The sequence below is a fragment of the Scyliorhinus canicula genome, chromosome 26 (genome assembly GCF_902713615.1).
Source record: "Scyliorhinus canicula chromosome 26, sScyCan1.1, whole genome shotgun sequence".
Classification (NCBI taxonomy): domain Eukaryota; kingdom Metazoa; phylum Chordata; class Chondrichthyes; order Carcharhiniformes; family Scyliorhinidae; genus Scyliorhinus; species Scyliorhinus canicula.
Window position 1 is genome coordinate 9,560,640 of NC_052171.1, and position 12,810 is coordinate 9,573,449.

The following is a 12,810-nucleotide window of genomic DNA, read 5'->3' on the forward strand; positions in this document are numbered from 1 at the left end:
GCTGGATGGCCACCTTCCTTGCGGTGAGGACCCAACGGTCCCGGGACCTGCCTCCTGTGCCCGCACCCACCTCCAAACGCTGTGCCAAGCCCAGCACCCCAAGCAGAAATTTATGAAAATCCACTCGGGAATTCTTAACCAGCACGCCATCATCCCTCAGAATCGGCACATCATTGACAACGCGCTGCAGTTTCAACAGTTTTATGATCTGTTGAGTTGACACCTACATGACACACGTTGCCGCCATCAAAGTGCAGGCAACGTCCTTGGAGTGCGTCCCAGGTAGCTACCTGAGCTGCAGAAGTCAGATAACGGACTTTGAAGCAGAGTGGCATGAGATTCTGACCTTGAACACCAGTCACAGATTAGACAGAGTAATGGGTCCTTGTTATTTTTCTTATCCACCGTCCTTGATACAAGGACCTTTAAACACTGATAACTCTACTCACAACAAGCATTCAGACGGGAGGTGATATATAGGCCACTCACATAAATAGAAAGTCACCCAGAGACATTGATTAACACACTGATCAACACATTCCAATAGACCGCGTATATATAACACAGTCCAATACACCGCGTATATATAACACAGTCCAATAGACCGTGTGTATATAACACAGTCCATTAGACCGCGTATATATACCACACTCCAATAGACCCCGTGTATATAACACAGTCCAATAGACCGCGTATATATATCACATTCCAATAGACCCCGTGTATATAACAGTCCAATAGACCCAGTGTATATAACACAGTCCAATAGACCCAGTGTATATAAGACACTCCAATAGACCCCGTGTATATAACACAGTCCAATAGACCACGTATATATAACACACTCCAATAGACCCCGTGTATATAACATAGTCCAATAGACCCCGTGTATATAACACAGTCCAATCGACCCCGTGTGTATAACACACTCCAATAGACCCCGTGTATATAACATAGTCCAAAGACCCCGTGTATATAACACACTCCAATAGACCCCGCGTATATAACACAGTCCAATAGACCCTGTGTGTATAACACAGTCCAATAGACCCCGTGTATATAACACAGTCCAATAGACCCCGTGTGTATAACACTGTCCAATAGACCCCGTGTGTATAACACAGTCCAATAAACCCCGTGTATATAACATAGTCCAATAGACTGCATATATATACCGCACTCCAATAGACCCCGTGTATATAACACATTCCAATAGACCCTGCGTATATAACACAGTCCAATAGACCGCGTATATATAACACAGTCCAATAGACTGCTAATACATACCACACTCCAATAGACCCCGTGTATATAACACATTCCAATAGACCCTGTGTATATAACACATTCCAATAGACCCCGTGTATATAACACAGTCCAATAGACCCCGTGTATATAACACAGTCCAATTGACCCTGTGTATATAACACATTCCAATAGACCCCATGTATATAACACATTCCAATAGACCCTGTGTATATAACACAGTCCAATAGACCCCGTGTATATAACACAGTCCAATAGACCCCGTGTATATAACACAGTCCAATTGACCCTGTGTATATAACACATTCCAATAGACCTCGTGTGCATAACAGAGTCCAATAGACCCTGTGCATATAACACATTCCAATAGACCCTGTGTGTATAACACAGTCCAATAGACTCCGTGTATATAACACATTCCAATAGACCCTGTGTGTATAACACATTCCAATAGACCCTGTGTGTATAACACAGTCCAATAGACCCCGTGTAAATAACACATTCCAATAGACCCCATGTATATAACACATTTTAATAGACCCCGTGTATATAACACATTCCAATAGACCCCGTGTATATAACACAGTCCAATAGACCCTGTTTATATAACATATTCCAATAGAGCCCGTGTATATAACACAGTCCAATTGACCCTGTGTATGTAACACAGTCCAATAGACCCCGTGTATATAACACATTCCAATAGACCCTGTGTATATAACACATTTCAATAGACCCTGTGTATATAACACAGTCCAATAGGCCGTCTGTATAACACACACCAATAGACCCCGTGTATATAACACAGTCCAATAGACCCAGTGTATATAACATACTCCAATAGACCCTGTGTATATAACACATTCCAGTAGACCGTAGGTATATAACATATTCCCATAGACCCCGTGTATATAACACAGTCCAATAGACCCCGTGTATATAACACAGTACAATAGACCCTGTGTATATAACACAGTCCAATAGACCCTGTGTATATAACACAGTCCAATAGACCTTGTGTATATAACACATTCCAATAGATCCCGTGTATATAACACATTCCAATAGACCCTGTGTATATAACACAGTCCAATAGACCCTGTGTGTATAACATAGTCCAATATACCCGTGTATATAACACATTCCAATAGACCCTGTGTATATAACATAGAACATAGAACATAGAACAGTACAGCACAGAACAGGCCCTTCGGCCCTCAATGTTGTGCCGAGCCATGATCACCCTACTCAAACCCACGTATCCACCCTATACCCGTAACCCAACAACCCCCCCCCCCCCTTAGCCTTACTTTTATTAGGACACTACGGGCAATTTAGCATGGCCAATCCACCTAACCCGCACATCTTTGGACTGTGGGAGGAAACCGGAGCACCCGGAGGAAACCCACGCACACAGGGGGAGGACGTGCAGACTCCACACAGACAGTGACCCAGCCGGGAATCGAACCTGGGACACTCTCCAATAGATCCTGTGTATCTAACACAGTCCAATAGATCCTGTGTATATAACACACTCCAATAAACCCCGTGTATATAACACACTCTAATAGACGCAGTGTATATAACACAGTCCAATGGACCCCGTGTGTATAACACAGTCCAATAGACCCCGTGTAAATAACACATTCCAATTGACCCCATGTATATAACACATTCCAATAGACCCCGTGTATATAACACAGTCCAATAGACCCCGTGTATATAACACAGTCCAATAGACCCTGTGCATATAACATATTCAAATGGACCCTGTGTGTATATCACATTCCAATAGACCCCGTGTATATAACACAGTGCAATAGATCCTGTGTATATAATGCAGTCCAATAGACCCTGTGTATATAACACACTCCAATAAACCCCGTGTGTATAACACACTCCAATAGACCCCGTGTAAATAACACAGTGCAATAGACCCTGTGTATATAACACAGTCCAATAGACCCGTGTGTATAACATACTCCAATGGACCCCGTGTATTTAACACATTCCAATAGACCGTGTGTATATAACACATTCCAATAGACCCCGTGTATATAACACACTCCAATAGACCCCGTGTGTATAACACAGTCCAATAGACCCTGTGTATATAACACAGTCCAATAGACCTCATGTGTATAACACACTGTAATAGACCCTGTGTATATAAAACAGTCCAATAGATCCCGTGTATATAACACAGTCCAATAGACCTTGTGTATATAACACATTCCAATAGATCCCGTGTATATAACACACTCCAATAGACCCTGTGTATATAACACACTCCAATAGATCCCGTGTATATAACACATTCCAATAGACCCTGTGTATCTAACACAGTCCAATAGACTCAGTGTATATAACACACTCCAATAGATCCCGTGTATATAACACATTCCAATAGACCCTGTGTATCTAACACAGTCCAATAGACTCAGTGTATATAAAACACTCCAATAAAGCCCGTGTATATAACACACTCTAATAGACCCAGTGTATATAACACAGTCCAATAGACCCTGTGTATATAACACAGTCCAATAGACTCTGTGTATATAACACAGTCCAATAGACCCTGTGTATATAACACAGTCCAATAGACCCTGTGTATATAACACAGTCCAATAGACCCTGTGTATATAACACAGTCCAATAGACCCTGTGTATATAACACAAAGTTCAGTGGATCCCGGAACACGAAACCTAACATAAGGAGAAGACAGATAGATGTTTAATTATTAACGGGATGAAGGGTTCCGGGGAATGGGCAGGAAGGTGGTGTTGAGGCCGAGGTGAGATCGGCCATGAACGTCGGGGCAGGCTTGAGGGGCTGAATGGCCTACTCCCAGCCCTTGTGTTGCTATGTTGTGAGTACGCGAACAGATGGACCTGTGAACCTTGAATGACTGCCTGCTGGCTGCGCTGCGATTATTCAGTTTGGGCGAGTTAATGATATGTTGGGATTTACAAGTGCCTGTGGCTTCAGATTGGCTGATCTCCCTCACGCTATGGAATTGATAAGGAGGAGACAGGTGACAGGACCCAGCCCCGAGTGCATTAATATCCCTTACCCCAGCCTCCAAAACACCTGGATGTGTTCTGCGCCTGTCACTCGCAACAGCTGTCCAACCATGACAACGTTACTGAAGTAAAAGGACGCAAGACTTGGGGAAAAATGTTGGTCAAAGTGTTCGCGGTTCTCTTATCCCTCAGTCTCCACCCCTTCATGGTAAGTGTCGGCTGGTCAATATTAGTTCTTGACCCCGAGATTGTTCTGTGTCTCCCTGGACTTCCTCCAATTGAGGACTGGGCCCAGTGGTCTTTGGGATCAACAGCAACAACACATTGCGTTAGTCTAGTGCCGCCCACCTAGCTACGCCTCTGCCGCTGGCTGCAGAGCGAGGCAAGATAAAAATTTGGTTTGGACGCCATTGGGGACAGTCAGAGGGGTTTGTAGAAAGGACTGAGGGTGATCAGCGGGGGGGGGAGGGGGGGGAGAACGAGGCCTGGAGGTAAGGCGGGATGGGGGGGGGGGAGATTGGTTGAGGCCCAAACCCTCCAGAGGTGAGAAGAATGAGGGGAGATCAAATTGAGGGAAGCGGATCCTTCAACTTGCGGGGAATTCTAGAACAAGAGGTCTTAGGATAAGAGGTAGCAAATTTAAAACGGATTTGAGGAGATACTACGGGCGGGATTCTCCGGGGGTTGAGGGGTCGGCGTGAATCCCGCCTGCTGCTCCGACGCCGGCTGCCGTGTTCTCCAGCGCCGGTTTTCGGGGCGGGAGCGGGGTTTATGCCACGCCGGTCGGGAGCATTTCCCCGGGCCCTGATGGGCCGAGCGGCCTCCCGTTTTTGGCCAGTCCCGCTGGCGTGGATTGGACATGGTCCCACACGGTGGGATCTGGCAGGTAGGTTGGCTGGGGCGCTCCTTGGGGGGGGGGGGGGGGTATCCGATCCTGGGGGGGGGGGCCCCACGGTGGCCTGGCCCGCAATCGGGGCCCACCGAGCTGAGTGCGGGCCTGTGCCGTGGGGGCAGTTCTTCCTTCCGCGCCGACCCCTGTAGGGCTACGCCATGGCCGGCGCTAACTCGCCCAGTCCCTCCGGCGCCGGCCTAGCGCAAGTGCGGAGAATTCCACTACGTCCAGTCGGCCCAACGTAAGCCGGAATGGGTGGAAGGGTGGAGAAGCAGAGAGGTGGAAGGTCGGAGGAGATGTTCAACGGGAGGGATGGAGAAGTGGCGAGACGGAGAGACGGCAAGGGCGGGGGGGGGGGGTCAGAGTGATGGAGGGGATGGCGAAGGAGAGCAGGGAGGTGGAGACGAAGGGAGTTGGAGCAGCAAAGGGACGGGGAGGTTTGGGAAAAAGTGTTCCTTCCTCAATTTGAGAGGAAGAGGATTAAAATGGCGATGGAATATTCTGGGTGCGTGACACATCACTGATGTGCCTGACAGCGCAACTCAGGGAACGTGCGACAGGAATCTCTTCATGGAACAAGGTTATTGATGACATAATCTTCCCCCTCTTGGCCCACAAGACGTGCGGTAAAGGCATGTACCACATGGATGTGGCCCCTCTTGTGCTGAATTCCCCCCAGGCCTGATAAACCCATGGTTAAAATAAAGGGCTCAATATAATATTTACCCGCTTCTGATGAATTGCTTGCACCCCACACCCGTTGCCCTGTTAAAACCCCGACGCGAGGAGGCTCAAGTCAGGTCCAGTTTGCTGTTTCCACGTCTGTTGCCCTTTAACCTCTGACACGACCCTAACCCCAAACCTTTGTGCGGGAGTTAAGATTTGGCCAATGGCCGTTTTAAGCCTTATTAGTGATGGGGGCGGGTGAATGTTTATTGTGGCGAATGTGGTGCCAATCTAGCACGGTTGCTTTGGCCTGGATGGCATTGAGTGGAGTTGGAGCCGGGCCCATCCAGGCAAGTGGAGGGCCCTCCAACGCCCTCGTGACCTCTGCCTTGTGGGCGGTGGAGAGACTTTGGGGAGTCAGGGGGTGAGTCACTCGCCCAGGAAGGGCGACTTTCAGGGGCTGTTTAGCACACTGGGCTAAATCGCTGGCTTTGAAAGCAGACCAAGGCAGGCCAGCAACACGGTTCAATTCCCGCACCGGCCTCCCCGAACAGGCGCCAGAGTGTGGCGACTAGGGGCTTTTCACAGTAACTTCATTTGAAGCCTACTTGTGGCCATAAGCCATTTTCATTTAGTTTCTGAAGAGAATTTGCTTCTAACAGTGCTCCAAACTTGTCTCCCTTGCAGGCGGCCTGCACCTCGATTCATCAGGCCGGACACTGTGTCTTTTATGAAGATTGCGGAAAGAACCCTGAGGTGACCGGCAGTTTGCTACCAGCCCGCGTTCCTTGCGTGTACAACGGGCCTGCGCCCAAGGTCTCGGGCCAGCACTTGGAGCTGCTGAAGACGGTGTGTCCGATGCTCTACACCGGCGCGCAAAGCACCCGTGCGTGCTGTTCGAAGAAGCAGCTGAACATGTTGGACAAGAGCCTGTCGCTGTCCAAGACCCTCCTCAGCCGCTGCCCGTCCTGCGTCGAGAACTTCGTTAACCTCTACTGCCAGAACACGTGTAGCCCAAACCAGAGCCTCCACATTAACGTCACGCGGACTTTCGACTCCAACGTCTCCGGCATCATCGCCGAGGCGGTGTTGGAGTACCAATGTTACTACGGCAGGCGCTTTGCCGACGGCGCCTTCAACTCGTGCAAGAACGTGCGCATCCCCTCGACGGGGGGCTTTGCCATCGCTCCCATGTGCGGCAAGTACGGTTCCTTGATGTGCAACACTGAACGATGGCTTCGCTTCCAAGGCGACAGCAGCAACGGCCTGGCCCCGCTGGACATCGAGTTTGTCCTGCTCGATAACGCGACGGCGGACGTTGGCGGCGGGATCGTCCCCTACGACGGAAAGTTCTGGAGCTGCAACGAGCCCACCGTCCCCAACGGGCAGGCTTGCTCCTGCCTGGATTGCGCGGAGTCATGCCCTGTGATACCGTCTCCCTCTCCGGCCCCGGGGCCCTGGACCATCGGCGCGCTGGACGGCGCCCTCGCCGTCTGCCTGGCCGCCTTCGGCTTGGCCGTCCTCCTCTTCGCCGCCTTCCTCGTCAGCCGCTGCCACGTGGCCGGCAGGAGCCGGGCGGGCGCCGGCCCCTTGAGGAGCCCGCAGCTCCGCCCCGCGCCCGCCAAGTGGTCGCACCGAATCAGCGTGGCCACCCAGCTCTCCCTGGCCAGGGCCTTCCGGGTATGGGGCACCATGGTGGCACGGTACCCCATCGCCGTCATCTGCATCGCTCTGGCGCTGGTCGTGGTGATGTCGGCCGGACTTGTCTTCCTCACGCTCACCACCAACCCCGTGGAACTGTGGTCCGCGCCCAACAGCCGCGCCCGCAGGGAGAAGGACTTCCACGATGCCAATTTTGGGCCCTTCTTCCGCACCAACCAGATTATAATCACGGCGGCGAACCATTCCAGTTACATCTACGACTCTGTCCTGTTTGGGCCCAACACATTCAGCGGCATCTTTTCCAAGGAGATCATCCTGGAACTCCTGGATTTTCAGACGCGGCTCCAGGCGATTAGCGTCTGGTCCCAGGCGGCGCAGAGGAACATCACCATCAAGGACATTTGCTACGCTCCACTGAACCCTGGCAATCCACGCTCGACCGACTGTGCCGTTAACAGCCTGCTCCAATACTTCCAGAACAACAGAACCCGGATTAACGCCATCGCCAATCAGACCATGGCTGGCACCAAGGGCACTGTGGACTGGCGTGATCACTTCCTGTATTGTATCAAGTAGGTGCAGGCACAGCGAGAGGGAGAGAGATAGAGGGGTGGGTGTGGGGTGGGGGTGGGGGGCGCGTCGATAGAGAATCCTTCCTCTCCTACCCCACACATTCCCAGCCCTCGCAAACTCTCCACTTTGCCCTAGACCCAATACCTCAGGACAAGAGACGGTTACTCACGCCATCATACATGTGCCAGCTCTGATAGCCACTTCCCCGAGCCCATGGAGCGTCACGGTGGTCAGCACTGTTGCCTCACAGCACCAAGGTTCGATTCCCCGGCTTGGGTCACTGTCTGTGTGGAGTCTGCGCGTTCTCCCCGTGTCTGCGTGGGTTTCCTCCGGCTGCTCCGGTTTCCTCCCACAGGCCAAAGACGTGTAGGTTAGGTGGGGTTATAGGGATAGGGTGGGTGAGTGGGCCTAGAGGGTTGGTGCAGACTCGATAGGCCGAATGGCCTCCTTCTGCAATGTAGAGATCCTATGATCCTATATTTTCCTATTCCAGGTTTATTTCCAACTCTCTTTTGAAGGTTAATATTGAATTTGCTTCCAGCAGCCTTTCAGGCAGAGCGCTCACCGGATGGCGATGTCTCACAGCACAAATTAATTTTTTCACCTCTGCCTCTTTTCCCCAATCATTTTAAATCTGCGTTCACTGGCCAACCCCTTGTCCCATGGGTAACCCCCTTCACCCTATCTCTCATGTGAAAACTCCTTGACGTTGTGAATTGCTCAATTTAATATCCCCTTAACCTCCTCTGCTCTAAGGAAAACGATACTAACCTCTCTGGACTCTCCCATGTGACTGAAGGCCCCAATCTCTCCCGCCTCCCCCCACCCCCACCCCCCCACCCACTCTGGAACCAGTCTGGCAAACCTGCTCGGCCTAGTTGCCCAAGCCTTGGTCTCTGATCATCCCTGGTAACAGCCTGGCAAACCTGTTTGGCCTAGTCTCTCAGGCCTTGATCTCTGATTAGCCCCGGTCCCAGTCTAGCAAACCTGTTCGGCCTAGTCCCTCAGGCCTTGATCTCTGATTAGCCCCGGTCCCAGTCTAGCAAACCTGTTCGGCCTAGTCTCTCAGGCCTTGATCTCTGATCAGCCCCGGTGCCAGTCTAGCAAACCTATTCGGCCTAGTCTCTCAGGCCTTGATCTCTGATCAGCCCCGGTGCCAGTCGAGCAAAAAAGGATTTGGACATGTATATCTTGACATCCGAGGCTTGGGAATACAGAGTGCAGACACTTGGCTTTATAAATATATGGATGGCTAACTCTTTCTAAAACCACAGGGCATAGGCCCCAGTTGGAGTACCTCATCCTAATTCTAGGCCCCACACTTCGGGAAGAGTGTCAAGGCCCGGCCAGGCCCAGCAGGTTTGCAAGACTGGGACCGGGGGTGATCAGAGATCAAGGCCTGAGCAACTAGGCCAAGCAGGTTTGCCAGACTGTTACCGGGGATGAACAGAGACCAAGGCCTGGGCAACTAGGCCGAACAGGTTTGCCAGACTGGCACCGGGGATGAACAGAGACCAAAGCCTGGACAACTAGGCCGAACATTAAACAACACTGTCCAATTAATCAAACCTAATTTTCCACTGATAATTCTGAAGCCTTTATAGATTGTTTTTCCATGCCAATGAGCTTTGTCACCGATTAATATTCCTAAACGACTCCCCTCCCCACCTCACCCCACCCTCCACCAGCACTGCCACTAAAGTGATAGGCCGTGGGCAGCAATGTTTAAATTTTCCTCCATTTTGAAATTAGGTAACATTTGTGATTCTCAGACCTCTGGCACCGACCCCCCCCCCCCCCCTCCCCCCCTCCTCCCCCACACTTTCCGGAAACATCCTCCCCATCAGGCGACCCCTCAGAGTCCGATATGCTTCAACAAAATGGCCTCTGGTCCTGCTAAACTCCCAATGGGTACAGGCCCAACCTGCTCCTCATAAATCAAGCCCCCTTCTTCTCAAGAATCGGTCGCGAGAATCTTCTGATTTGATTTGATTTTGATTTAATTTATTGTCGCGTGTACCGAAGTACAGCGAAAAGTAGTTTTGTGTGGCCCGAGGGAACGTACACAGTTCCTTACATAGTAGACAAAAAGGGTGGCGCAATGGGTTAGCACTGCTGCCTCAAGGTGCCGCGGTCCCGGGTTCGATCCTGCCTCTGGGTCACGGCCCGTGTGCACATTCTACCCGTGTTTGCGTGGGTTTGGCCCCCACAATCCAAAGATGTGCTGGCTAGGTACAGTGTGGAACGATGGGGCCTAATCCAATCACTTCCTTGCTGAGTGTCCGTCTCTGTAAAAATGACACACGAATGTGCTGATTACTGTCTATCCTCACAATGCCTTTCTGTTCCTAGCTCCCCCCTGTCTTTCAAAGACAATACGGAATTGGGAATGAGCTGTATGGCGGACTACGGCGCTCCCGTCTTTCCGTTCTTGGCTGTTGGCGGATATAAAGGTAAGGAATGAAAGCAGGGTTGTCAAAGGAAATTGAAATGAAATGAAATGAAAATCGCTTATTGCCACGAGTAGGCTTCAAATGAAGTTACTGTGAAAAGCCCCTAGTCGCCACATTCCGGCGCCTGTTCGGGGAGGCTGGTACGGAAATCGAACGGTGCTGCTGGCCTGCTTGGTCTGCTTTCAAAGCCAGCGATTTAGCCCAGTGAGCTAAACAAGCCCCTTTGGCCACGTGATTGGAAAAGTGTTCGCTCCTTGAGCTAAATCGGGATGTCTAGTTGGCCGCTTGACGTAAGAACATAGGATCTGATGTAAAATGAAAAAATACGGGCAGCACGGTGGCGCAGTGGTTAGCACTGCTGCCTCATGGTGCTGAGGCCCCGGGTTCGATCCCGGCTCTGGGTCACTGTCCGTGTGGAGTTTGCACATTCTCCCCTTGTCTGCGCCCCCGCAGCCCAAAAAGATGTGCGGGGTAGGTGGATTGGCCATGCTAAATTGCCCCTTATTTGGATAAAATGGATTGGGTACTCTAAATTTATTTTTAAAAAAGGAAAAAAAATACTGACCGTACTCAACAGCCTGTGCTTGCAACGCTCCAAATGTTAGATGTGATTTCACAATTGGACAGCACCGACTGAACAACCCCAAATGTGCTAAAAACAACACTATCAATCGGGCCCACAATATGACTCCTTTATTCTAACTCAAAGCTTTCATATTCGGATACGGGGGTTGGGGGGGGGGGGGGGGGGGGATAGTCCTCTACAGGCATAAGGGACATGCCCCAGAATTGCGCCTTTCTTGACGGCCAATAGTTGCCCAGTGCATTCTCCATGGCAACACGTAGGCCAATCAGAGTCGACTTTCCAACCAACCGGCATCCTTCTCTCGTGCGGTGCAAATTACCGCTCCCGTTGACATTTGGGATTCTCGCATCTCTTCTGATGAGTGCGAGACGGAAAGCTTCGACGGCACGTGTCTTTTGTCAGCTGTGCTCGAGCTCTATACCGGCGGGCCGCTGTACGGAGGGAAGTGCTTCCGTTCAGCGCAACGGCAGGGCGGACAATGCCGAGAGATGCAGCAGGCACTCAAATCTTCGCCCGTTAGAGTTTGGCAATGGTCCCCTGATTCGGGCAAGCTCTCACGATCGAGCCCCAACTGGGTGGGCCTTCAGACGCTCGCCACGGGAACCCGTAAGTCCACGGGGAGCTCAATCTGCGACTCGCCCCGCCCTGTGATCCCAGTGAGAGATATCACGGGCCTCTTCATTTGAACCTCTGCTTTGTCCTCTTCACAGATGAGAATTTTACTGGAGCAGAGGCCTTCATCATGACCTTCTCTTTAAATAACTACGAAGTAAATGATCCCAAATACGAATACGCCTTACTCTGGGAGCAGGAATATTTAAGGATTCTCCAGGAGTACACGCAGAACAAATCCATTAATTTCAGCTTCGTCTATATGTCTGAGGTACGACGGTTAGAAGCTTCCTGGGAAACTGTTTAACATCGCCAAGCGAGACTCTCTACATGGACAGAGTGTTGCCCTCACCAAGGTCTGAACCCGGGTGCACAGCTCCACCACAGTGGCAGCCGTGTGTACCATCTACAAGATGCCCTGCAGCAACTCACCAAGGCTCCTTAGGCAGCACCTTCCAAACCCACGGCCTCTACCATCTAGAAGGACAAGGGCAGCAGATACCTGGGAACCCACCACCTGGAGGTTCCCCTCCAAGTCACTCACCGCCCCGACTTGGGAATATATCGGCCGTTCCTTCACTGTCGCTGGGTCAAAATCCTGGCACTCCCTCCCTAACAGCACAGTGGGTGCACCTACACCTCACGGACTGCAGCGGCTCAAGAAGGAGGCTCACCACCCACCTTCTCGAGGGGCAATTAGGGATGGGCATCAAATGCTGGGCCCAGTCAGCCAGTAGTTACAGGAGGGATATATATTGACCAGGTCACCCGAGGTGAGAGCTAACCCTTCATTTACCTCATCAACCATCAACGATATCCCTGAACACTTTGAATCATGAAATGTGCTTGATGATCTTTGAGGCCGGGGTGATGTCCGGCCACCCCGTCCAGCCGGAGCAATAGTCCAAATCCTTGTGGCTTCCGTTGAGGGAAGAAGGTTTTCCAGGTGCAGGCACATTTCTGGTCCCCCCTTACCACAGAATTGGATGGCCATTCCGCCCATAATGCCTCTGGTCATGACTCACGACGCAAGGCCCACCCTCACCCTGCCTCACCTGTGGGAGCGGACTTGC

At 51.2% G+C, this 12,810-nt stretch overlaps 1 protein-coding gene across 1 annotated transcript in view; it reads left to right on the forward strand.

The window, feature by feature from the left end:
- The first annotated feature begins 227 nt into the window (after nucleotides 1-227).
- npc1l1 (NPC1-like 1) overlaps nucleotides 228-12,810 on the forward strand; it is a 42,980-nt gene continuing 30,397 nt past the window's right edge. The window contains exons 1-4 of the mRNA XM_038785698.1: nucleotides 228-374; nucleotides 6,539-8,085; nucleotides 10,439-10,539; nucleotides 11,836-12,008. Coding sequence (XP_038641626.1) covers nucleotides 228-374; nucleotides 6,539-8,085; nucleotides 10,439-10,539; nucleotides 11,836-12,008 — 1,968 coding nt within the window. The remainder of the gene's footprint in view (nucleotides 375-6,538; nucleotides 8,086-10,438; nucleotides 10,540-11,835; nucleotides 12,009-12,810) is intronic.